General features: G+C 40.8%; 1 protein-coding gene across 9 annotated transcripts in view; it reads right to left on the bottom strand.

Moving 5' to 3' along the window:
- Nucleotides 1-27730, bottom strand: part of ank2b (ankyrin 2b, neuronal) — a 176339-nt gene that overhangs the window by 31284 nt on the left and 117325 nt on the right. For all 9 annotated transcript variants that reach the window (XM_061961222.2, XM_061961226.1, XM_061961221.1 and 6 more), the window contains 14 exons: nt 24930-25028; nt 24763-24861; nt 19735-19833; nt 19545-19643; nt 19405-19477; nt 14487-14628; nt 14317-14398; nt 10768-10871; nt 10646-10684; nt 10341-10565; nt 6731-6829; nt 4170-4324; nt 3442-3653; nt 1826-2036 (listed from right to left, as the gene is read on the bottom strand). In XM_061961222.2, coding sequence (XP_061817206.1) covers nt 1826-2036; nt 3442-3653; nt 4170-4324; nt 6731-6829; nt 10341-10565; nt 10646-10684; nt 10768-10871; nt 14317-14398; nt 14487-14628; nt 19405-19477; nt 19545-19643; nt 19735-19833; nt 24763-24861; nt 24930-25028 — 1738 coding nt within the window. The remainder of the gene's footprint in view (nt 1-1825; nt 2037-3441; nt 3654-4169; nt 4325-6730; nt 6830-10340; nt 10566-10645; nt 10685-10767; nt 10872-14316; nt 14399-14486; nt 14629-19404; nt 19478-19544; nt 19644-19734; nt 19834-24762; nt 24862-24929; nt 25029-27730) is intronic.

Genomic DNA, 27730 nt, shown 5'->3' with positions numbered 1-27730 from the left:
TCATTATAAGACCTATATAAGACTTTTAAAGTCATTTTGATAGTAGGCTAATATAGACACTTACATCACGTGTTGTCTTCATTATAAGACTTATAAAAGACGTTTAAAGTCATTTTGATAGTAGGCTTGTATAGCTAATATAGACACTTGCATCATGTGTTGTCTTCATTATAAGACCTATATAAGACTATTAAAGTAATTTTGATAGTAGGCTTGTATAGCTAAAATGGACATTTACATCATGTGTTGTCTTCATTATAAGACTTATATAAGACTTTAAAAGTCATTTTGATAGTAGGCTTGTATAGCTAATATAGACACTTACATCATGTGTTGTCTTCATTATAAGACTTATATAAGACTTTTAAAGTCATTTTGATAGTAGGCTTGTATAGCTAATATAGACACATCATGTGTTGTCTTCATTATAAGACTTTTAAAATCATTTTGATAGTAGGCTTGTATAGCTAATATAGACACTTACATCATGTGTTGTCTTCATTATAAGACTTATATAAGACTTTTAAAGCCATTTTGATAGTAGGCTTGTATAGCTAATATAGACACTTGCATCATGTGTTGTCTTCATTATAAGACTTATATAAGACTTTTAAAGTTATTTTGATAGTAGGCTTGTATAGCTAATATAGACACTTACATCATGTGTTGTCTTCATTATTTGAGTTATATAAGACTTTTAAAGTCATTTTGATAGTAGGCTTGTATAGCTAATATAGACACGTACATCATGTGTTGTCTTCATTATACGACTTATATAATACTTTTAAAGTCATTTTGATAGTAGGCTTGTATAGCTAATATAGACACTTGCATTATGTGTTGTCTTCATTATAAGACTTATATAAGACTTTTAAAGTCATTTTGATAGTAGGTTTGTATAGCTAATACAGACACTTACATCATGTGTTGTCTTCATTATTTGAGTTATATAAGACTTTTAAAGTCATTTTGATAGTAGGCTTGTATAGCTAATATAGACACGTACATCATGTGTTGTCTTCATTATAAGACTTATAAGACTTTTAAAGTCATTTTGATAATAGGCTTGTATAGCTAATATAGACACTTACATCTGTGTTGTCTTCATTATAAGACTTTTAAAGTCATTTTGATAGTAGCCTTGTATAGCTAATATAGACACTTACATCATGTGTTGTCTGTTACGATCCGCTGCCCGGATCATAGTTTGTTTATGTTTGAGTCACATGTTTTCAGCACCTTGATTTTGTTTGTGTTCAGTTGCCATGTCAACTGATTACATTCACCTGCCTCTGGTTAGTGTTCGGGACGCGCACCTGTTGCCCGGGCACTAATCAGAGGGCTATTTAGTCTTTGCCCTGGCCTCACTCGGTCTGGCTTCCTAGTTTGTTCTTACACAACTGATGACGACAACTTTGATTCCCGCTAGCTTTTCACGCTATGCCATTTTGCCTGCTAGCTCCCACGCTAGTCCTTTTGTTTTTGCCTTTTGCTATTTGCACGTCTTTTGTTTGTTCATCGAATGATTTATATTTTAAATAAATCATTTTCCTACCTGCAAGCTGTGTCCGAAGCCGTCTGCATCCTTGGGAGAACCACACCCGCATCACTATGCGACCACGTCGTTACATTGTCTTCATTATAATACTTATATAAGGCTTTTAATTTTTTGCGGTTTCAGACAGATTTTTTTTTTTTTTGTATTTTTGGTCCAATATGGCTCTTTCAACATTTTGGGTTGCCGACCCCTGGGCTAAGCCAATCGAATCAAGCGTGTCACGTATAATTAGAGTTCAATATTTCAGTACGCTTGCGGTGCTGTTACCTGTAATGCTGCACAGCAGTCGTAATGTTGGCGTGTCTCGCCCCAAACCGTGCTGGAGACCTGCCAGGTCAGAGTACTCTTTGGGGACCGGCATGGTCACCGTGATAGGTTTGTGGAACTTCCGTCGACGCGGCTCCAGAGTGACGATGGGGCTGAAGCTGGACTTGTTCCTGACAGTCCTCTGGACAACGTCCACACCTACAGACTGGGCCTTTTTGTACAATTAAACAGTTATAATATTAATTTAAATTTTTATTTTTTTTATTTTTTTTTATCTTAAAATGTACAACTTATATTCTTGTAAAAAACAAATTTGTTTAACAACATAGCAGACTTGTTTATTGCAAAACAGATAATTATTTTCACTGAAAGAGTTAGGCCTTTTCTTAAAATATTGGACTCTTTAACATTATGTTTAGAATAAAAACATACTTAAAAAAACAAAAAACACTTACTTTCCAAGAATATCAACTTTATTCACATGAAAATATTTATTTAATAAAACTAGGGCTGTCAATGTTTGCAAGATAATAAATAAACAAGTTAAAGCAACTGTATTTTTTCGGACGATAAGGCGCACTTAAAATCCTTTCATTTTCTCAAAACTCGACAGTGCGCCTTATAACCCGGTGCGCCTAATGTACGGAATCATTTTGGTTGTGACTACCGACCTCAAAGCTATTTTATTTGGTACATGGTGAAATGATAAGTGTGACCAGTAGAGATACGTGTAGACTGCAATGTGATGGCAATCACACATAAGAGATACTGTACGTGTGGACTGCAATATGATTCAAGTAAAAAAACCTGCGCCTGCATCCCATAATGTCGTTCTGTCTTTCAAGTGTGACCAGTAGATGGCAGTCAAACATAACAGATACGTGTAGACTGCAATATGACTCATGTAAACAACACCAACATTTTATATGTTCCATTGAAAATGTACAACATTACACACAGCGCTCGAAAATCTATCAAAATGTTTTAGTTCGACTTAGGTAAGCTATGAAGCCGCACCGCTTGATGGATTGTACTGTGCTTCTACATACGAGTATTATTATGGTGCGTGTACAAGGTAAGACATATCTGGCGTTTACCTTTTGGTACCTGCTGATCTGTATTTGGGATCTGCATAAGTCCTGAAAATTTGCGCGGGTCCGCCATTGTAGTCCGGGGCAACGCCGTAATCGATAAGTTTCTTCTTTTTCTCTATCTTCTTGTTATGGGACATTCACCCTCCGCTGTTGCCATTTGTAATATAAAGTAGTGTAAAGTTCTTACTTATATCTGCCATGAAAGCGATAAAACATACCGGTGTAGTGAGTTTACATTATTCACCCAAAGAACTTTAGTTATTAGAGAGTTCCGGTCAGACAGTTTTTCACGGGACACATTTCCGGCGGATGAGGAGATGCTGCTCCGTCGTTGATTTAAGTAGTCTGAATGTCATTAAAACAGTTCGCTCCATCTTTTAACACTTCTTCCACTCCCACTTCTACATACCTAAAAATAATTATTTTATAATTATAGGAGGGTTGCTTTTTTTGTATTTTTTTTCCTCAAATGATCAACAAATGTTGAAAACAAGCCTGAAAAATGTACAAAATATCCATTACCTGTAGGCCGACCCGTATCCTTTTAGTTAGGGCCCCCTCTGGAAAAACTGCTTGCACTTGGGGCACTACGGTGCTGCTCAGGACACCTCCTTCTGGGCCGATGAGAATACTATCTTGCCTGATACGGGATACCACAGCGAAGTACTGCGGTAGATCTCTTGTGATGATGCGGCAAATGCGCTTCTTCTGGAGCTCTTCCGGGGAGTCCAGCTCTGCAGGGACCGATACAGGTTACACTGAAGGTGCCAGTATAAAAAACTTTAACACTGTTAGAAATATACGCCACACTGTGAATCCACACCAAACAACAATGACAAACACATTTCGGGAGAACATCCGGGTCATCATTATCGAACAAAGGTGTTCATCAGTCATTATATCTCGTATTCCACAGTCTTGGGGAAGTGCCTTAAATGCACTGCCTTTAACGTACTCTACGAGCTATCGTCACGTCCGCTTTTCATCCATTCTAACATCGTTCAGACCCAGTCACAAGATGTGTGCGGCTTCTGTACGCACACACGTGAATGCAACGCATACTTCATCAACAGCGATACAGGTTACACTGAAGGTGCCAGTATAAAAAACTTCAACACTGTTAGAAATATACGCCACACTGTGAATCCACACCAAACAAGAATGACAAACACATTTCGGGAGAACATCCGGGTCATCAGTTTAAGAACCAGGTAGTCTTTTATTGTAAGAAAAAACTGATCAGGAAATACCTTCATCCATGCTGTTGAGGAACTGGTTGAGTTCTTCCTGGGTGTATTCACAGTGGTGTTCCTTCCAGCCGTCCCCCGTCTCGCTCCTCAAGATGACAAGTTCTCGTTCACCCCCTCGCAAGGAAGCAAAGTGCGGGACCTCCACGATGACGGGACTGGAATAGCAGGAGAAACTTGTTGGTTACTATACATAAGGGGTGTCAAACTCAAATACAAAGTGGGCCAACATTTAAAACTGAACAAAGCCGCAGGCCAAGGTTGAACAAATGAACCTTTTAATAGGGACCCAAACAAGTTTTGCATTGAATATTGAACAAGCAAGGCTTATAAAACTTTATAGTGACATGCAAAATCGAGTTTCAAATAATAATAATAATAATTAAAAGATATCAATGGCATATCAAATACAATTTAAATGAAAATTGAATGCCTCTTTTCTATGTGCAGCCTTCTGAGGTAAATATCAACATTAACTTTTTCCACAGGCTAATAAATTTGAAAATAAAATAACAATGAATAAAACAACCATTCTGGACTTTAAACTGCTCAGTTTGCAACACACTGATCTAATCTGATGTGCCCAAGCCAGATACCTGCCATCTTTTGTTGGATGCTAGTTCATTAATGTCGGGGCTCAGGCTTTGAGCTGAGGCAACCTTCATTATCGAACAAAGGTGTTCATCGGTCATTATATCTCGTATTCCACAGTCTTGGGGGCGTGCCTTAAATGCACTGCCTTTAACGTACTCTACGAGCTATCGTCACGTCCGCTTTTCATCCATTCTAACATCGTTCAGACCCAGTCACAAGATGTGCGCAGCTTCTGTATGCACACACGTGAATGCAATCCATACTTCATCAACAGCGATACAGGTTACACTGAGGGTGCCAGTATAAAAAACTTTAACACTGTTAGAAATATACGCCACACTGTGAATCCAGACCAAAGAAGAATGACAAACAGATTTCGGGAGAACATCCGCACCGTAACACAACATAAACACAACAGAACAAATACCCAGAATCCATTGCAGCACTAACTCTTCCGGGATGCTACAAAATACACCCCCGCTACCACCAAACCTCTCCCCCCCACACATACACACACACGCCTTGTAGCGTCCCGGAAGAGTTAGTATATATATATATATATATATATATACATATATATATATATATATATATATATATATATATATATATATATATATATTAGAGATGTCCGATAAATGCTTTAAAATGTAATATCGGAAATTATCGGTATCGTTTTTTTAAATTATTATTATTTTTTAATTAAATCAACATAAAAAACACAAGATACACTTACAATTAGTGCACCAACCCAAAAAACCTTCCTCCCCCATTTACACTCATTCACACAAAAGGGTTGTTTCTTTCTGTTATTAATATTCTGGTTCCTACATTATATATCAATATATATCAATACAGTCTGCAAGGGATACAGTCCGTAAGCACACATGATTGTGCGTGCTGCTGGTCCACTAATATTACTAACCTTTAACAGTTAATTTTACTCATTTTCATTAATTGCTAGTTTCTATGTAACTGTTTTTATATTGTTTTACTTTCTTTTTTATTCAAGAAAATGTTTTTAATTTTTTTATCTTATTTTATTTTAGGACCTTATCTTCACCATACCTGGTTGTCCAAATTAGGCATAATAATGTGTTAATTCCACGACTTTATATATCGGTATCGGTTGATATCGGTATCGGTTGATATCGGTATCGGTAATTAAAGAGTTGGACAATATCGGAATATCGGATATTGGCAAAAAGCCATTATCGGACATCCCTAATATATATATATATATATATATATATATATATATTTTTATTTTTATTTTTTATTTTTATTTATTTATATATTATATATATATATATATATTTTTTAACCCAATGTGGCCCCCGAGTCAAAATGTTTGGGGACCCTGGTATAGCGGTTAAAATAAAAGAGCTTGTACGGTCAAAATAAATCTAAGTATGTTCATTATTAATGCGATACTTTTTGTGATTAATCACTTGTTAATTTTGCAAATATATATATTTTTAGATTTATCAAAAAAGTAAAATTTTTCTCAACATCTTTCCTTGGAAAAAAAAAAAAAAAGATTTATTCTATTGAGAGAAAATCTAGCTTTCTTCTAAAAAACCGTTTGTAATTTAAAAAAAAAGAATATAACAAAATATATAACTCTTTACTTTGACAGTATATCACTTTTTCTTTAAACATTGCTTTATTTTTTTTGCAAAACTGACGCTTTTATTAAACTCTTTTTTGAAAACATACCTTTGTATTAGTGAAAATTCCATCCATCTATCCAATTATTATTCATAATTATGCCTTTTTTTCTTGAATAAAACATTACACCTAAGAAAATAAATTTGTTTTCTTAATTTTATTTTGAAGTACCTTTATTTTTTATTTTTTTACACCATACAAACAATACACAACTTAAATAACATACATTTGAGACTTTAGTAGGGATTCTAGGACAGAAAATGTCACAAACAAAACAGAAAATATACCATGCAGCCTACCCCAGGAAATTTGTCCCTGGCGGTCCGAGTTGGAGGATTCTGCTCACCAAACTTTCACCCTCATTGAGGGGGGGAGGGGCACTGGGGAGGTGGAGCTTACTGAGGGATTGAGAGACAGAGAGAGAGAGAGAGAGAGAGCATAATACATTAATTTAAAAGCTTCTTCCTTTGCTATGTTAGGTTGCTGATGTCATCGTGAATCCCAAGTCAAATAAGCACCCAAAAGAGACTGATTACTAAAACAGGACGTTGTGATGACGTACGCAATACCTTTGTTTTCTTCTTCTTTGTACATTTCGTTGGCAGGAGCATGTTAGAGAACCGCTGGTCACTAAGCAAAGCGGCGGAGTGCGTCAAAAAGAGCCGCTAAAATTGTCCCAAAATGATTATTATATATGTTTTATTGTAAGTTTATGAGCTGGAGAACTATACTTAGAGTTATTATTTTGGTTTATTTCATCGGGAAAACTAACTTTAGAAGGACTGCAATTGCGTGCTTCCGAGCGGCACACGTCCGAGGTAGCAAACATGGCGCTTCTTGTTCGGTTGGCCAGGACTCTGTACCAAACAAACAGCAGAAGTCTGGAGCAAAAAGTCATAAAGACGTTTCTTAAGGGCAATATTTACAACTGAAGTGGTGAAGCTGTGTTTTCATTTACACTTAAATGTTATTGATGAATGGATAAGAAGCATACATATTATTATTATGTATGATCAATTTGTTTGAAATGTATTCAATTCAGCGCTGCAGAATTCGCCTTCTATTGCAGTATATTTGATTTACAAAACCCAAAACCAGTAAAGTTGGCACGTTGTGTAATTCGTAAATAAAAACAGAATACAATGATTTGCAAATCCTTTTCAACTTATATTCAATTGAATAGACTGCAAAGACAAGATATTCAATATTGGAACTGAGAAACTGAATATTTTTTTTGCATATAATTATTAACTTAAAATTTTATGGGAGCAACACATTGCAAAAAAGTTGGCACAGGGGCATTTTTACCACTGTGTTACATGGCCTTTCCTTTTAACAACACTCAGTAAACGTTTGGGAACTGATGAGACCAATTTTTGAAGCTTTTCAGGTGGAATTCGCTCCCATTCTTGCTTGATGTACAGCTTAAGTTGTAACACATGGCTTGGCATTGTCTCGCTGAAATAAGCAGGGGCGACCATGAAAAAAATGTTGCTTGGATGGCAACATATGTTGCTCTAAAACCTGTATGTACCCTTTCAGCATTAATGGCGCCTTCACAGATGTGTAAGTTACCCATGTCTTGGGCACGAATACACCCCCATACCATCACAGATGCTGCCTTTTGAACTTTGCGCCTAGACCAATCCGGATGGTTCTTATCCATGACGTCCACAGTTTCCAAAAACAATTTGAAATGTGGACTCGTCACACCACAGAACACTTTTCCACTTTGCATTAGTCCATCTTAGATGAGCTAGGGCCCAGCGAAGCCGGCGGCCTTTCTGGGTGTTGTTGATAAATGGCTTTCGCTTTGCATAGTAGAGTTTTAACTTGCACTTACAGATGTAGCTGTATTGGCCGCAGGGATCCATCCATACGTATATACATTTTGTCAGTCAAAATTAGCTTGTGCTCAGCTGGGAAAAATAAGTATATATACATATTATGTCATGCATTTATGAAGTATTATGAACTGTTACAGGCATATTCAATAATCATGATAATATTAAAAAATGTACTTCTAAGAATGTGGGGATATAAAAGGCATGGGTGCTATTGGATGGGGCAGAAGCGGAAACTGACGTCAGACACCACCTCAGCCAAATTGTTTGGCTACGGAGCCACTACTTGGAACAAATCCTCATTTTTGACCGTTTTGTGGATTTACCAATGGCCTGTGGAGAACTGTGACGAACAGAGACACCTAGCAGGAGGACTTGCGTTGGATGCGCGGTACCGTGAGTAGCTGCGGCTTCCAAACATTTAATCGCTTGCCCGTACGTGCATGCTGCGTATGTAACTTTGGGGACTTTGGGAAAATATGTGCTGTATAAACATTGGGTGGTGAACTGGACTTTGGGCTGTGGGATTGAGTATTGGTATTGGTATTGTATTGGCGGGTTACATGGACAGGAGGGGGGAGATGTTTGTTATGCGGGATTAATTTGTGGGGTGTTAAAACTATGCCTGATCGTGTTGTGGCTAATAGTCATTTATGTCTTGTGTTTATTTATTGTCGAACTCGTTCCCAGCTGAATATCAGGTCCTACCCGTGACTCCTTAAATAGCATAGTGGCAGCAACACCCGGAGAACGCGGGTGAGTTTTCTTACATAGCGACAAACTGTAGTTACTGAAGTGTTCCTGAGACAGTGTGGTGATATCCTTTACACACTGATGTCGGTTTTTGATGCAGTACCGCCTGATTGATCCAAGGTCACGGGCATTGCCGCTTACGTGCAGTGATTTATCCAGATTCTCTGAACCTTTTGATGATATTACAGACCGTAGATGGTGAAATCCCTAAATTCCTTGCAATAGCTCGTTGTGTTGTTCTTAAACTGTTCGACAATTTGCTCACGCATTTGTTCACAAAGTGGTGACCCTCGCCCCGTCCTTGTTTGTGAAGGACTGAGAATTTCATGGAAGCTGCTTTTATACCCAGTCATGGCACCCATCTGTTCCCAATTTGCCTGTTCACCTGTGGGATGTTCTAAATCTCTAACCTGCTCAGTGGCTTCGTGGTTAGAGTGTCCCGCCCTGAGATCGGTAGGTCGTGAGTTCAAACTCCGGCCGAGTCATACCAAAGATTATAAAAATGGGACCCATTACCTCTCCAAAGAGCCAAAATTCATAAAGAACGGGTGACGAGCAAGCCGATTGGTGTCTTGGGGTTATGCAACAAAATGGACAAGTCAGGGAGGGACCGGTCCCGCTATCAGCTAGGATCCCAAGGCGGCTCAGCGTTGAAGTCGAAGTGCTCCCGGTAAAGAGCCGCCCCAAGGCCCTCTGGGTAGCGCTCATGCACCTGTGCAGAGACGGTCAATCAATCAATCAATCAATGGAATGATTGATTGATTGCTTGGCAATCAGCATCAAGGGTTGGAATTGGGGGTTAAATCACCAAAAATGATTCCCGGGCATGGCCACCCGCTCACTGTTCCCCTCACCTCCAGGGGGTGAAAAAGAAGATGGGTCAAAATGCAGAGGACACATTTCACCACACCTAGTGTGTGCGTGACAATCATTGGTACTTTAACTTTAACTTTACCTTTTAACAAACAAGTGTTTGATGAGCATTCCTCAACTTTCTCAGTCTTTTTTGAAGCTTATATTTGCAAAAAATAACAAAGTTATCCAGTTCGAACGTTAAGTATCTTGTCTTTGCAGTCTATTCAATTGAATATAGTTTGAAAAACATTTGCAAATCTTTGAATTCTGTTTTTATTTACCATTTACACAACGTGCCAACTTCACTGGTTTTTGGGGTTTGTATTAAAACTTTAGGAACTAAAGCTCTAAAATGTTTTCACTTGCCTAGCAAAGATAAGCATATTCTCCATTTCAGATATAATTTAAAAACACATAATGATAAGTCGGCCAGAGGACAAAAAATACCCATCCTTACCCGAGAAGCTGGCCCCCAGAGGGCGCCACTTCGATAAACCTGCTCGCCAGACCTTCCCCTTCGACAATGGGTGACATGCTGGCCAGCCGGTGCCTCTTGACCAGCCTGCAGGTTACTCGCGTGGGAGCGCCACACTTCCTCGGAGGGATGACTATGCGTAGGCCATTGTGGCGGCAACCCCGCATGGCTCCGCCCCTCGCATCGACCATGAAGCTGACTAAGAAACTGAGACGAACGGGAGAAGAAAAGGCTGAGCATTGGCAAAATTTAGGAAACGAGGATCGAATTAAGGCGAAGGACAAAACCTGCTGTGGTCTGCGTGGTCACGGCACGGAGAGAACTGGCTAAAGAAAATAAATATCGGAGAGAATTCATGGAATTAGTAAAATACCCGTACGAACAAATGTATGTACAAAAGTGTACATACCCGGTGTGGACGGGGCTTGAAGTGAAAGCTATGTTGTCCAGGTTGTCTGTGCTCCAACTCAGTCTGTACGAATCGCTCTCTGTTTCCCTCCAGAGTGCAGAAATCTGTAAAATAATGCCGTTTTTGGTTACTTAGGGGTTCAAAAAACACAAAATATATTTGGGAAAACGATACATATTGATGTACATCAATGAATAAGTCTAAAGCTTGGTACACATTGCCAGCAGTAAATCGGACCCGTTTCCAGTGAGGGTTGGACTGCGCCAGGGCTGCCCTTTGTGTTCATAACTTCTATGATCAGAATTTGTAGGCGCAGTCAGTTCATTGAGGGGATCCAGTTTGGTGTCTGCAGGATTAGGGCTCTGCTTTTTGCAGATGATGTGGTTCTGATGGCTTCATCTGGCCACGATCTTCAGCTCTCACTGGATTGGTTCGCAGCCGAGTGTGAAGTGACTGGGTTGAGAATCAGCACCTCCAAGTCAGAGTCCATGGTTCTTTCCCGGAAAGGGTGGAGTGCAATCTCCGGGTTGGGGAAGAGATCTTTCCCCAAGTGGAGGAGTTCAAGTACCTCGGAGTCTTTTTCATGAGTGAGGGAAGAGTGGATCGTGAGATCGACAGGCAGATTGGTGCGGCGTCTTCAGTAATGCGGACGCTGTATCGATCCGTTGTGGTGAAGAAGGAGCTGAGCCGGAAGGCAAAGCTCTCAATTTACCGGTCGATCTACGTTCCCATCCTCACCTATGGTCATGAGCTTTGGGTTATGATCAGGGGTACAAGTGGCCGAAATGAGTTTCCTCCGCCGGGTGGCAGGGCTCTCCCTTGGAGATAGGGTGAGAAGCTCTGCCATCCGCGAGGAGCTCAAAGTAAAGCCGCTGCTTCTCCACATCGAGAGGAGCCAGATGAGGTGGTTTGGGCATCTGGTCAGGATGCCACCCGAACGCCTCCCTCGGGAAGTGTTTAGGGGACGTCCGACCGGTAGGAGGCCACGGGGAAGACCCAGGACACGTTGGGAAGACTATTTCTCCTGGCTGGCCTGAGAACGCCTCGAGATCCCCCGGGAAGAGCTAGACGAAGTGGCTGGGGAGAGGGAAGTCTGGGCTTCCCTGCTTAGGCTGCTGCCCCCACGACCCTACGTCGGATAAGCGAAAGAAGATGGATGGATGGATGGATCGATGAATAAAGACGTCCCGTTATTGGCATATAATACTAATTTACAGCTGTTGTTTAATTATGTTCGAGAAAGTCATGGTTTCACACAAAAACGTTGTGGAAATATAAGATTTGTAGATTCACTGGAAAATGTTATCGAGAATAAACACATAATATTTAAAAAAAAAAAAAGATAGTAAAGTTGGAGGTTTACGTGGAAGAGTTCGTATCTAAGTGAAAAAATCTTGTTTTTTTAATATGTATACAAAACCCAAAACCAGTGAAGTTGGCACATTGTGCAAATGGTAAATAAAAACAGAATACAATGATTTGCAAATCCTTTTCAACTTATATTCAATTACATAGACTGCAAAGACAAGATATTTAATGTTCTAACAGAGAAATTTTATTTTCTTTGGCAAATAATCATTATTTGTCACAGGGGCATTTTTACCACTGTGTTACATGGCCTTTCCTTTTAACAACACTCAGTAAACGTTTAGGAACTGAGGAGACCAATTTTTGAAGCTTTTCAGGTGCAATTCTTTCCCATTCTTGCTTGATGTACAGCTTAAGTTGTTCAACGGTCCGGGTTCTCCTTTGTGGTATTTTAGGCTTCATAATGTGCCACACATTTTCAATGGGAGACAGGTCTGGACTACAGGCAGGCCAGTCTAGTACCCGCACTGTTTTACTATGAAGCCACGCTATTGTAACACGTGGCTTGGCATTGTCTTGCTGAAATAAGCAGGGGCGTCCATGATAACATTGCTTGGATGGCAACATATGTTGCTCCAAAACCTGTATGTACCTTTTAGTATTAATGGTGCCTTCACAGATGTGTAAATTACCCATGCCTTGGGCACTAATACACCCCCATACCATCACACATGCTGGCTTTTGAACTTTGCGCCTATATCAATCCGGATGGTTCTTTTCCTCTTTGGTCCGGTGGACACGATGTCCAGTTTCCAAAAACAATTTGAAATGTGGACCAGACAGTAGAACACTTTTCCACTTTGTATCAGTCCATCTTAGATGAGCTCAGGCCCAGCAAAGCCGGCGGCGTTTCTGGGTGTTGTTGATAAATGGCTTTCGCTTTGCATAGTAGAGTTTTAACTTGCATTTACAGATGTTGCGACAAACTGTAGTTACTGACATTGGTTTTCGGAAGTGTTCCTGAGCCAATGTGGTGATATCCTTTACACACTGATGTAACTTTTTGATGCAGTACCGCCTGAGGAATCGTAGGTCACGGGCATTCAATGTTACGTGCAGTGATTTCTCCAGATTCTCTGAAACTTTTGATGTTATTACGGACCGTAGATGGTGAAATCCCTAAATTCCTTGCAATAGCTCGCTGAGAAATGTTGTTCTTAAACTGTTGGACAATTTGCTCACGCATTTGTTCACAAAGTGGTGACCTTTGCCCCATCTTTGTTCGTGAACGACTGAGCATTTCATGGAAGCTGCTTTTATACCCAATCATGGCACCCACCTGTTACCAATTAGCCCGTTCACCTGTGGGATGCTCCAAATAAGTGTTTGATGAGCATTCCTCAACTTTCTCAGTCTTTTGTGCCACTTGTGCCAGCTTTTTTGAAACATGTTGCAGGCATCAAGTTCCAAATGAGCTAATATTTGCAAAAAATAACAAAATGTTCCAGTTCGAACGTTAAGTATTGACGGAGATAGATATCTACAAAAATCCATATTCAAGAGTTATTTCTTTCTATAGTCATGTTTGAAATAACTAGTGTTTTCTCTTTGTGCTCTTTCTATTTTTTCTCCATCTCATGACCGATGGTACACTTTGAATTACCTTGGGCTTGGAATGTGGGAAGTGGAAGTACTCCTTTTTCTTAACTCATCCTGTCTCTTCTCAGAGTAGAACAATTGACTTGTGTATTACTTCTGGAGGGTCGGGGCGAGGGACATATTGAAGAACACAGCACTTGGGTAATGTTTTCAGATCAACTTGGCTACGCAATTGAATGTGTTGTCCGAGGCTGGTCTCTTCAAAGCTTTGAAAATAAATGACAAAATCCCTACTCTGTTCTGGTGATAATTCAAACTCAGCTTATTTGTCATTAAAAGAACTTGGGATCGACCAGTAACTTAAATTCCCTTGGAGGAACATCTGGTCCAAATGCAACAGTATCTTGTCTTTGCAGTCTATTCAATTGAATATAGGTTGAAAAGGATTTGCAAATCATTGTATTCTGTTTTTATTTACCATTTACACAACTTGCCAACTTCGCTGGTTTTGGGTTTGTAGCTTAGTACTAAGAACCCTCTAGTTTTTGGACGGCCACTCTCTCATCTAAGCCACACCACCCTAGAAAGGTAGCTGTTGTCCAGAAAGAAAAACAACACCATTTTCCACGAGTCATACTCTACCTGACGATTGAGCATGTCCTCCGTAGTGCTTTCGTGTTTTTGGTAGTAGTTTTGACAAGTGGACGTAAAGGACTTCTCCGCACTGCAGAACCAACAAAGAAACCAGAAGGAGTCAATGGATCCAGTTTCGATCCTATTGTAATCATAAAGTCCCACTAAGTTTGCCTTACCTGAGAGTGTGCGGCCCCTCGTGGTTGAAGCAGAGGTAGTTCATGCTGTCCAGATATCGTCCTGGTAAAGAGTCATCTCCGAGCTCTCTGAGATCCTCAGCTCGTAAATACTCAACTCCGTCTCCAGTTATGGTGTCATCTCCTAAATAGATTTTCAGAGAATAAAAGCATAAGATTACATAGGATTGCACAAAATAAAGTGCAAAAAAAACTCAATGGGTACCATCAAACGTGATCACATGACAACCTCTGAGAATAACAAATTGCATACTTTTTTGAAGACCTAATGAACCTCTTTGGGGCACCTAATGATTTTTCTCAGAGTAATGAGTCCAGTCTACATCTAAGGTCACTGGTGAAGACTTAAGTCTGTAATCTCAGGGCATTCAATCGATCGCCACTGGACTGTTTGGCTTGTCTTAAAAAACTTTTTGCCTCTCATCCAAGTAAGCGTCATCAGTTAATGCTCATATACCTAGATCGGTCAGATCTACTCTAGTGGCTGGTACCAAAATCCCAAATAGTCTGTAAAATAGCCCAACACATTGGTTTGATGTACTCTGTTATTCCCTATGCTTGACCCAGAGAGACCCGATGGTATTGAGAATTTTTCTCAGGACATTAGACTTCAGTCTGAGGTCACGGGTCTCGCAGACATTAATTGGGAGAAAACTTTTACTTTGTCCTTCCAAATATCTGGAATGTCAACACTCTCTTTCCATCACCACCTAAGGTACATTGGTGAATGTCAAGGGGCAACATCTTTAAAAGTAAGCCGAAAAGCTGCATATAATATTACCCCCTCAATTGTGTGATTTGCAAAAACACAACCTGACAGGAGAATGTGTGCAACAGTCCACAAATGGGGACTAGATCCTACCTTTCTCCCTTCTGCAACTTTTTTTTTTTTTTTTTTTACAAATGCTTAAAAGTTTTAATGCTTTTCTCTTTGCCCCTCACTCTTACTATCATCAAGTCTCCATTGCTGTGCATGTTAGCCCTCTTTACATCGCCTATGTTTCCACAGAGGAACCCAGTAATTGCACTTGACCCTAGTTTTCTGACCTCCTGTCCTACCTTGACTGCAGTGATGGGCAAGCTACTTGTAAAATGCAGTAAGCTAAGTTCATACTTGCCAACCTTGAGACCTCCGATTTCGGGAGGTGTGGGGTGGGGGGTGGGTTGGAGCGTGGTTGGGATGGGGGCATGGTTGGTGGCGTGGTTAAGACGGGAGGAGTATATTTACAGCTAGAATTCACCAATTCAAGAATTTCATATATATATATATATATATATATATATATATAAATAAGAGAAATACTTGAATTTCGGTGTTCATTTATTTACACATATACACACACATAACACTCATCTACTCATTGTTGAGTTAAGGGTTGAATTGTCCATCTTTGTTCTATTCTCTGTCACTATTTTTCTAACCATGCTGAACACCCTCTCTGATGATGCATTGCTGTGTGGCACGCACAAAATTGCTTTCATCAAATGCACTAGAGTCTGGAATCTTCTATCTCTCCCTAACATGACCCAAAACCGGTCAATCTTTGCTTCCTGAGGAAGATCTTCACTGCCAAGCACTTGGTAGTCCACTACTTGTTCTCGGAGGCTATCCAGGTCCAATCGCAGCTGCGGCTTGGAACTTACAAGCGTATTTCTTCATCTTACTCGTCGGCGGCGGCGTCGCCACGGCTGTATCTTCCTCGTTCTTCTGCTTCGTCTCCTTGTTGTGTGCGCAGTTGTGCACTGCACTCTCTAAAAGCCGTAGATGTTATTGTCACATATGCATGTACAGTAGATGGCAGTTTTGTCCTGTTTAAGAGTGTCACAACATTGCTGTTTACGGCAGACAAACTGCTTTACGGTAGAGGAAAACATGACTGCTGTTGTTGTGTGTTGTTGCCGCGTTGGGAGGACGTTAATGAAACTGCCTAACAATAAAACCACATAAGAAACCAAGAACTCGCCCTCGATCATTCTACAGTTATAACGTGATTGTGCAGGCACGCTGTTTATATTGTGGGAAAGCGGACGTGAAAACAGGCTGTCGACACGTCACTCAGGTCCGCATGGAGCTGGAGGGGGCGTGGCCTCCAGCTCCGCCTGAATTTCGTGAGATTTTCAGGAGAAAATTTGTCCCGGGAGGTTTTCGGGAGAGGCGATGAATTTCGGGAGTGTACCGGAAAATCCGTGAGGGTTGGCAAGTATGGCTAAGTTACAAGTTACTCTCCATTAAATATAACTAAGCTACAGGGAAAGCTGTCCCTGGGAGAGAATTCCTCTGCCATTTTCAAGTATGTTTTATTTATTTTTTGAGTGGTCAGCCTGAAGCATCACTCTGTCTCCGACTCCTTAGTCGTCATGTGACATGAGTGCAAGTCTGTCATGATTTATCTTACTAGTTTCGATGACCTGCCTTATCTTGCCTCTGATTGGCCAGTCCGTAATGTTTCGCCCTAACCCTAGCCAATTGTGACTCATCATACCAACCAATCATCATGGATGTTCTCCGTATGTATGGGTGTTCTCATTCATCCAAATCATTGGATTTTCTCCATATTTTTTGGGCCTGGATTGATAGTCTATTTTCTTTCTTTGTAGCTTGTAGCTTTGATGTAAGCTACCTCGCTACATGGGTCTGAAAGTAACTAAAATACAGGAGAAGCTACTCAGATTCAGATTCAGAACTGCCCCTCTCTCCCTTGTGGAGGGGGGGGCACAGGTCCAGTGGCCATGGATGAAGTACTGGCTGTCCAGAGTCGGGACCCGGGGTGGACCGCTCGCCTGTGCATCGGTTGGGGACATTTCTGCGCTGCTGACCCGTCTCCGCTCGGGATGGTCTCCTGCTGGCCCCACTATGGACTGGACTCTCACTATTATGTTAGATCCACTATGGACTGGACTTTCATAATATTATGCTAGACCCACTCGACGTCCGTTGCATCCGGTCACCCATAGAGGGTGGGGGGGTCACTCACATCTGTTGTTCTCTCCAAGGTTTCTCATACACAAAGCGACTCGACAAAGAATCTGGGTATTATCTTCGACCTAACTCTCTCGTTTGAGTCACACATTAGGGGTGTTACTAAAACGGACTTCTTTCATCTCCGTAATATCGCTAAAATTCGTTCCATTTTGTCTACTAGCGACGCTGAGATCAGTATTCATGCGTTCGTTACGTCTCGTCTCGATTACTGTAACGTATTATTTTCGGGTCTCCCTATGTCAAGCATTAAAAGATTACAATTGGTACAAACTGCGGCTGCTAGACTTTTGACAAGAACAAGAAAGTTTGATCATATTACGCCTATACTGGCTCAACCGGCACTGGCTTCCTGTGCACTTAAGATGCGACTTTAAGGTTTTACTACTTACGTATAAAATACTACACGGTCTAGCTCCGTCCTATCTTGTCGATTGTATTGTACCATATGTCCCGGCAAGAAATCTGCGTTCAAAGAACTCTGGCTTATTAGTGATTCCCAGAGCCCAAAAAAAGTCTGCGGGCTATAGAGCGTTTTCTATTCGGGCTCCAGTACTCTGGAATGCCCTCCCGGTAACAGTTAGAGATGCTACCTCAGTAGAAGCATTTAAGTCCCATCTTAAAACTCATTTGTATACTCTAGCCTTTAAATAGACCCCCTTTTTAGACCAGTTGATCTGCCATTTATTTTCTTTTCTCCTTCTTTGCTCCCTCCTAACCCTTGTGGAGGGGGAGACACACAGGTCCGGTGGCCATGGATGGGGTGCTGGCTGTCCGGAGTCGGGACCCGAGGTGGACCGCTCGCCTGTGTATCGGTTGGGAACATCTCTGCGCTGCTGACCCGTCTCCGCTCGGGATGGTTTCCTGCTGACCCCACTGTGGACTGGACTCTTACTGTTATGTTGGATCCACTATGGACTGTACTCTCACAATATTATGTTAGACCCACTCGACATCCATTGCATTCGGTCTCCCCTAGAGGGAGGGGGGGGGGTTACCCACATATGCGGTCCTCTCCAAGGTTTCTCATAGTCATTCACATCGACGTCCCACTGGGGTGAGTTTTTCCTTGCCCTTATGTGGGCTCTGTACCGAGGAAGTCGTTGTGGCTTGTGCATCCCTTTGAGACACTTGTGATTTAGGGCTATATAAATAAAGTTTGATTGATTGATTGATTGATAAGTAGTTTATTAATCACGGAGGGAAAATGTGATTTTCAGCATGATCCCATTCAAGATCAGACAAACATTACGGGGAGACAGAAAAAGGATCGCTGAGGGGTCTGCCAACTTCCGGCGCCCCTTACAAAAAACAACAACAGGTGAACGTTGGGGAGGGGGGGAAGAGTAAAAAAAATATTCAGTCAAAGGCTGGACTCCAGGGAGGGGGTACAGACTGAGGCCAAGGGGAAAAAAACTTATAGCCATAGCACACATAAAAAAGTTACATAGAATCAACAAAACTTGCAACAGAGGGAAGGGACTGGGAGCTATGGAGGCCGGCTGCTGCTGTATAAGCGCTAATCAGCCATCCATTACCCCTAAGGGACTGTTAAATAAGCGGCTAAGCTACCGCCAAGCTACAGGAAAATGTAGTTAAGCTACATGTAGCTTGTGACTGCCCATCACTGCTTGAATGTTAGAATTATTTGGACTTCTTCCTCCCCATCGATCTTCTTTCGCACCACTCTCTCTTTCTCACTTATGCTGCTTGATGAGCTATTCCAATACCTCTTCCCGCGAAAACGTTCCTAATCCACAACACTGCTTTCCTCCATACTTTCTTCACTCCTACTCAAATCTTTTTTCAACCCTGCATAAGGCTTGAGAGAAATCATCCTTAGGTCTAAACGGAGCACCAAATACCCAACTCCTTTGCAGTTATTGCGTGAGACCAAGACCACATGCCTGAGATACTTACCTTCTTCGTCGGAGACGTCAAGTATTTCAGTCATTGTTTCCGGAACATTCAGTTTGTGCTTTTCTGTCACCATCTGGTATGGAGGACAAGTAAACAAATATTAACCTCATCCCATTTGATTTTGTGGCGTTAGGACATACCGTTGTTGTGGTAACAATCTCCTCCGTTACAACCTGCAACGTGTCCACCACCGAGATGTAGCCCAGCCTTTGAGCAATACCCAGGGCGGTGTTACCATTCTGGTAAAAGGGAAAGCAGGAAGAAAATCTGGATAATTGATTGTGTTATCGATCAAATATTGACGTTTAAAGCGTAAATGTGGAACCATACCATGGTGATAGCGTTGGGCTTGGCACCGTATTGCAACAGAATGTTGATGATGTGTGTGTTCCCCTGCTGGGCGGCCTGGTGGAGGGGGGTGTACCCATTCTGTTGTAAATGATAATCGTATCAATATGGTAACTTCCCGAGAGCCAGATTTTGTCAAAATTGGGTTCTTTTTACCATAATTGCCCTAAATGATATGAATGGGTCGGTGTTGGAATTTTTCGAAACGGTTGATAAATGTTGACGTAGTAACCATTTTTATTTTCATACCCCCAAAAAAGGGAATTTCTGGAAAAACTGTAGTTTTTGAAAATATAGATAATACCACAATTGCCCTAGATGATATGAATGTTGACGCAGTAACAATTTTAATTTTAATTGGTATTTCGGAATTCCTGGATTTTTGGGGAAACAGGAATTTTTTACAAATTAAAGAAGAATGTTTTGAAGGTGGAATGGTTAAAAACAGTGGAAAAATATGGACTGTGAAAATGTTCCAGGAAGAGGTTAAATAAGGGCTTTGGAAAACCCGGAATTCTGGGAACTCCTGGAATTATCTTGAAATTGGAAAAAAGGTAGTTTGATTATCCAAGGTGGGTGGACTGTGTGGATGGTGGAACGGTTGGAATCGGTTGAGAAATGTGGGATATGGAGAGGTTTGTTTATTGCCCATTAACTTTCCAGGAAGAGGTTAAATAGGGCTTTGGAAAACAAGGAATTCTGGGAATTCCTGGAATTATCTTGAACTTGGAAAAATGGTAGTTTCATTGTCCAAGGTGGGTGGAATGTGTGGATGGTGGAACGGTTGGAATCGGTTGAGAAATGTGGGATATGGAGAGGTTTGTATATTGCCCATTAACTTTCCAGGAAGAGGTTAAATAGGGCTTTGGGAAACCGGGAATTCTGGGAATTCCTGGAATTATCTTGAACTTGGAAAAATGGTAGTTTCATTGTCCAAAGTGGGTGGAATGTGTGGATGGTGGAACGGTTGGAATCGGTTGAGAAATGTGGGATATGGAGAGGTTTGTATATTGCCCAATACATTTCAATGGGGGAAAATTCCGGGAAAACCGGGACTTTTGGGAAAAGGAAAATATGTTTTGCATTCGACATATGTAAAGAGCAGTGTAGGTTAATGGTTGAAATGTTGAAATCGGGTAAAAGATGGTGCAACATATTGAGAGTGTTGGGAATTGTAGCACTATGTAGCCACTCATTTGAATAGGAATTTCCACCCCAAAAAAAAGATTTTCTGGAAAAACTGGAGTTTTTGAAAATATAGATAATACCACAAATGCCCTAGATGATAAGAATGTTGACGCAGTAACAATTTTTAATTTTAATTGGTATTTCGGAATTCCTGGATTTTCGGGGAAACAGGAAATTTTTACAAATTAAGAAGAATGTTTTGAAGGTGGAATGGTTAAAAACAGTGGAAAAATATGGACTGTGAAAACGTTCCAGGAAGAGGTTAAATAAGGGCTTTGGAAAACCCGGAATTCTGGGAACTCCTGGAATTATTTTGAAATTGGAAAAATGGTAGTTTGATTGTCCAAGGTGGGTGGACTGTGTGGATGGTGGAACGGTTGGAATCGGTTCAGAAATGTGGGATATGGAGAGGTTTGTTTATTGCCCATTAACTTTCCAGGAAGAGGTTGAATAGGGCATTGGAAAACCGGGAATTCCTGGAATTATCTTGAACTTGGAAAAATTGTAGTTTCATTGTCCAAGGTGGGTGGAGTGTGTGGATGGTAGAACGGTTGGAATCGGTTCAGAAATGTGGGATATGGAGAGGTTTGTTTATTGCCCATTAACTTTCCAGGAAGAGGTTAAATAGGGCTTTAGAAAACCGGGAATTCCTGGAATTATCTTGAACTTGGAAAAATTGTAGTTTCATTGTCCAAGGTGGGTGGAGTGTGTGGATGGTGGAACGGTTGGAATCGGTTGAGAAATGTGGGATATGGAGATGTTTGTATATAGGCCAATCATTTTCAATGGGGGAAAATTCCGGGAAAACCGGGACTTTTGGGAAAAGGAAAATATATTTTGCTTTCGACATATGTAAAGACCAGTGTTGGTTGATGGTTGGAATATTGAAATCGGGTAAAAGATGGTGCAACATATTGAGAATGTTGGGAATTGTAGCACTATGTAGCCACTCATTTGAATGGGAATTCCCAGCCCAAAAAGGGAATTTCTGGAAAAGCTGTAGTTTTTGAAAATATAGATAATACCATAATTGCCCCAGATGATAAGAATGTTGACGCAGTAACAATTTTTAATTTTAATTGGTATTTCAGAATTCCTGGATTTTCGGGGAAACAGGAAATTTTTACAAATTAAGAAGAATGTTTTGAAGTTTGAATGGTTAAAAACAGTGGAAAAATATGGACTGTGAAAACGTTCAAGGAAGAGGTTAAATAAGGGCTTTGGAAAACCCGGAATTCTGGGAACTCCTGGAATTATTTTGAAATTGGAAAAATGGTAGTTTGATTGTCCAAGGTGGGTGGACTGTGTGGATGGTGGAACGGTTGGAATCGGTTCAGAAATGTGGGATATGGAGAGGTTTGTTTATTGCCCATTAACTTTCCAGGAAGAGGTTAAATAGGGCTTTAGAAAACCGGGAATTCCTGGAAATATCTTGAACTTGGAAAAATTGTAGTTTCATTGTCCAAGGTGGGTGGAGTGTGTGGATGGTGGAACGGTTGGAATCAGTTGAGAAATGTGGGATATGGAGAGGTTTGTATTTTGCCCATTAACTTTCCAGGAAGAGGTTAAATAGGGCTTTAGAAAACCGGGAATTCTGGGAATTCCTGGAATTATCTTGAACTTGGAAAAATGGTAGTTTCATTGTCCAAGGTGGGTGGAATGTGTGGATGGTGGAACGGTTGGAATCTGTTGAGAAATGTGGGATATGGAGAGGTTTGTATATTGCCCAATAATTTTCAATGGGGGAAAATTCCGAGAAAACCGGGATTTTTGGGGAAAGGAAAATGTGTTTTGCTTTCAACATATGTAAAGAGCAGTGTAGGTTGATGGTTGAAATGTTGAAATCGGGTAAAAGATGGTGCAATATATTGAGAATGTTGGGAATTGTAGCACTATTTAGCCATTTATTTGAATGGGAATTTCCACCCTAAAAAAGGGAATTTCTGGAAAAACTGGATTTTTTTGAAAATATAGATAATACCACAATTGCCCTCGATGATATGAATGTTGACGCAGTCACAATTTTAATTTTAATTGGTATTTCGGAATTCCTGGATTTTTGGGGAAACAGGAAATTTTTACAAATTAAAGAAGAATGTTTTGAAGGTGGAGGCCCTGCGATGAGGTAGCGACTTGTCCAGGGTGTACCCCGCCTTCCGCCCGATTGTAGCTGAGATAGGCTCCAGCGCCCCCCGCGACCCCAAAGGGAATAAGCGGTAGAAAATGGATGGATGGATGGATGGATGGATGTTTTGAAGGTGGAATGGTTAAAAACAGTGGAAAAATATGGACTGTGAAAACGTTCCAGGAAGAGGTTAAATAAGGGCTTTGGAAAACCCGGAATTCTGGGAACTCCTGGAATTATTTTGAAATTGGAAAAATGGTAGTTTGATTGTCCAAGGTGGGTGGAGTGTGTGGATGGTGGAACGGTTGGAATTGGTTCAGAAATGTGGGATATGGAGAGGTTTGTTTATTGCCCATTAACTTTCCAGGAAGAGGTTAAATAGGGCTTTAGAAAACCGGGAATTCCTGGAATTATCTTGAACTTGGAAAAATGGTAGTTTGATTGTCCAAGGTGGGTGGAGTGTGTGGATGGTGGAACGGTTGGAATCGGTTCAGAAATGTGGGATATGGAGAGGTTTGTATATTGCCCATTAACTTTCCAGGAAGAGGTTAAATAGGGCTTGGAAAACCGGGAATTCCTGGAATTATCTTGAACTTGGAAAAATGGTAGTTTCATTGTCCAAAGTGGGTGGAATGTGTGGATGGTGGAACGGTTGGAATCGGTTGAGAAATGTAGGATATGGAGAGGTTTGTATATTGCCCATTAAATTTCCAGGAAGAGGTTAAATAGGGCTTTGGAAAACCGGGAATTCTGGGAATTCCTGGAATCATCTTGAACTTGGAAAAATGGTAGTTTCATTGTCCAAGGTGGGTGGAATGTGTGGATGGTGGAACGGTTGGAATCGGTTGAGAAATGTGGGATATGGAGAGGTTTGTATATTGCCCAATAATTTTCAATGGGGGAAAATTCCGGGAAAACCGAGACTTTTGGGAAAAGGAAAATATGTTTTGCTTTCGACATATGTAAAGAGCAGTGTAGGTTGATGGTTTAAATGTTGAAATCGGGTAAAAGATGGTGCAATATATTGAGAATGTTGGGAATTGTAGCACTATGTAGCCACTCATTTGAATGGGAATTTCCACCCCAAAAAAGGGAATTTCTGGAAAAACTGGAGTTTTTGAAAATATAGATAATGCCACAATTTTCCTAGATGATACGAATGTAGACGCAGAAACAATTAAAGTTTTTTTTGGTATTTAGAAATTCCTGGAATTTCCGGAAAACCGGAAATTTTGACAAATAAAGAAGAATGTTTTGAAGGTGGAATGGTCAAAAACAGTGGACAAATATGGACTGTGAAAACTTTCCAAGAAGAGGTTAAATAGGGCTTTGGAAAACCGGGAATTCCTGGAATTATCTTGAACTTAGAAAAATGGTAGTTTGATTGTCCAAGGTGGGTGGACTGTGTGGATGGTGGAACGATTGGAATCGGTTGGAAAATGTGGAAATTGTGCAAGTTCGAAAAATGGCCCGTAAAACCGGGAATTCTGGGTACTCTGGGGTATATATATATTTTTTTCTGAGAAGCTCATGATTCCCGGACATTTTGATATTGGAACGGTTCCGATCGGATGAAAACTTTCAAATACTTTGTCATAAAATTAAAGCAAAAATCGTTTCACTAGAATAAAGTTGTTAAATAGAAAAAAAAATATCATTTGGTTATGGCAAAGAAGAAGAAGAATAAGATTTCTTACCTTGGTCTTTACTGTCACACTAGCACCATTTTGAAGCAGGAAGTTGACCATTTTGGTGTTGCCGTAATGGCAGGCAACAATAAGTGGTGTGTAGCCCAGCTGGACACAGGACAGAAAATTCCACACAATAAAAAAACTAAACTATGAAATATTTGTTTCACCCTTACTTTGGTCTGCTGGTTGAGGTTTGCTCCATTTCTGGCAAGAATCTCCGCCACTGCTACTTTGTCGTCTTGTGCTGCCAAATGCAAGGCGGTAAGGCCACCCTGAAAACGGAGCACAAAATTGTATTAATAATAACAATAGTAACAATAATAATAATCATAATAACAATAACGTGACTATTATTATCATTCTTATAAAACTATGGAAGGACATTTCTGTAGAAACTGTGTGATCGCTGAAGAGATGGATATGAATTCTAAGTTACAGGAAAATTTGCCTGGATGTTTTCTTGTTATGGTTTGAATCTGTTCAGAAATATTTTTTTGGCAATGTCGTGGAAAAAATGGAATTCTAGAAAACGAGGACATTTTTTAAATGTGTCTACAGGTATAGATAGCCATCAGGTCCTGAATGAGTTAAAACATCCATCCATCCATCCATCCATCCATCTATCCATTTATTTTCTTTATCTTATTCGAGGTTGGGTTGCGGGGACAACAGCCTTAGCAGAGAAGCCCAGACTCCCCTCTCCCAAGCCACTTCATCCAGCTCCTCCCAGGGGATCCTAAGTCGCTCCCAGCCCAGCCGGGAAACATAGTCTTCCCAACGTGTCTTAGGTCTTCCCCGTGGCCTCCTACCGGTCGGACTTGCCCTAAACACCTCCCTCGAGAGATGTTCCAGTAGCATCCTGATCAAATGCTCTAACCACCTCATCTGGCTTCTCTCAATATGGAAGAGCAGCGGCTTTACTTTGATCTCTTCCTGAATTACAGGAAATTAGAGGGAACATTTTGGCAATACTATATTGCCAAAAGTATTTGAACACCCATCCAAATGATGAGAATAAGGTGTCCTAATCACTTGGCCCGGTGTATTAAATCAAGCACTTATGCATGGCCAAAGTTTTGGCCAAACACTTTGGCAATATAGTGTATCTTCTCATCCTATCTCTAAGGGAGATCCTAGCCACCTACTCGTGATCTTGTTCTTTGGTCATAACCAAAAACTCATGACCATAGGTGAGTATTGTGACGTGGATCGACTGGTAAATTGAGAGCTTTGGCTTCCGGCTCAGCTCCTTCTTCACCACAACGGATCGATACAGCGTCCACATTATTGAAGACACCGCACCGATCCGCCTTTCGATCTCACAATCCACTCTTCCCTCACTCGTGAACAAGACTCCGAGGTACTTGAACTCCTCCACTTGGGGAAAGATCTCTTCCCCAACCCGGAGATGGCACTCCACCCTTTCCGGGCAAGGACCATGGACTCTGACTTGGAGGTGCTGATTCTCAACCCAGTCGCTTCCCACTCGGCTGCGAACCGATCCGGTGAGAGCTGAAGATCTTGGCCAGATGAAGCCATCAGAACCACATCATCTGCAGAAAACAGATACCTAATCCTGCAGCCACCAAACTGGATCCCGCCAATGCCCTGACTGCACCTACAAATTCTGTCCATAAAAGTTATGAACACAAAGGGCATCCCGGCGAAGTCCAACCCTCACTGGACTTACTGCCGGCAATGCGGACCAAGCTTTGACACCGATCATAAATGATTCAAATAAGTTAACTTATGTAAAGTCATGAGAATAGTTAAGATCAAATGAGAATTTAGAAATGTGAATTTGGGGAAATGAGGGAATTTTCGGAATGGAAAAAAACTGAATGGTTTCAATTGGTTGAGAAATGTGCACGTTGTGAGAATTGATCCAAGAGGATTTGTCTTTTAGAAAATGTGGAACAATTGCAAAAGTGAGAATGTTTAGGCTGTGGAAACTGGATAAACAAGATAAAGTTAAAGGGGAACATTATCACAATTTCAGAAGGGTTAAAACCATTAAAAATCAGTTCCCAGTGGCTTATTTTATTTTTCAAAGTTTTTTTTCAAAATTTTACCCATCACGCATTATCCCTAAAAAAAGCTTCAAAGTGCATTTTACCCATCACACATTATCCCTAAAAAAAGCTTCAAAGTGCATGATTTTAACCATCGTTATATACACCCGTCCATTTTCCTGTGATGTCACACAGTGATGCCAATACAAACAAACATGGCGAATAGAACAGCAAATTATAGCGACATTAGCTCGGATTCAGACTCGGATTTCAGCGGTTTAAGCGATTCAACAGATTACGCATGTATTGAAACGGATGGTTGTAGTGTGGAGGCAGGTAGCGAAAACGAAATTGAAGAAGAAACTGAAGCTATTGAGCCATATCGGTTTGAACCGTATGCAAGCGAAACCGACGAAAACGACACGACAGCCAGCGACACGGGAGAAAGCGAGGACGAATTCGGCGATCGCCTTCTAACCAACGATTGGTATGTGTTTGTTAGCATTAAAGGAAACTAACAACTATGAACTAGGTTTACAGCATATGAAATACATTTGGCAACAACATGCACTTTGAGAGTGCAGACAGCCCATTTCAGGCGCGCTAAGAACATATATTTTTCCACGATTTCAGCACTCAGGTTAACCATACCTAAATAGACACAAAATACTGCATTACACAAGACTACCCGAATGTACTCGAATGATTGAAAAAAAAAAGTTTTTAAGCTAAATTATTGGTAAACACAGTTTATGTATAATAACTTACGTAAAACCGCGAGTAATAAATAAAGTTTTCATCAATTAATATATTCTGTAGACATACCCTCATCCGCTTTCTTTTCCTGAAAGCTGATCTGTCCAGTTTTGGAGTTGATGTCAGCAGGCCAGGGAAGCTACGGTTGATATTCTTCTCTTGATCATCTTCGGTGGCATAAGGGACGGTTGCCATCTCTGTCGTAG

The sequence above is a fragment of the Nerophis lumbriciformis genome, linkage group LG05, assembly GCF_033978685.3.
Source record: "Nerophis lumbriciformis linkage group LG05, RoL_Nlum_v2.1, whole genome shotgun sequence".
In the NCBI taxonomy this organism is placed as follows: Eukaryota; Metazoa; Chordata; class Actinopteri; order Syngnathiformes; family Syngnathidae; genus Nerophis; species Nerophis lumbriciformis.
This window is presented reverse-complemented; position numbering and strand designations above follow the sequence as displayed.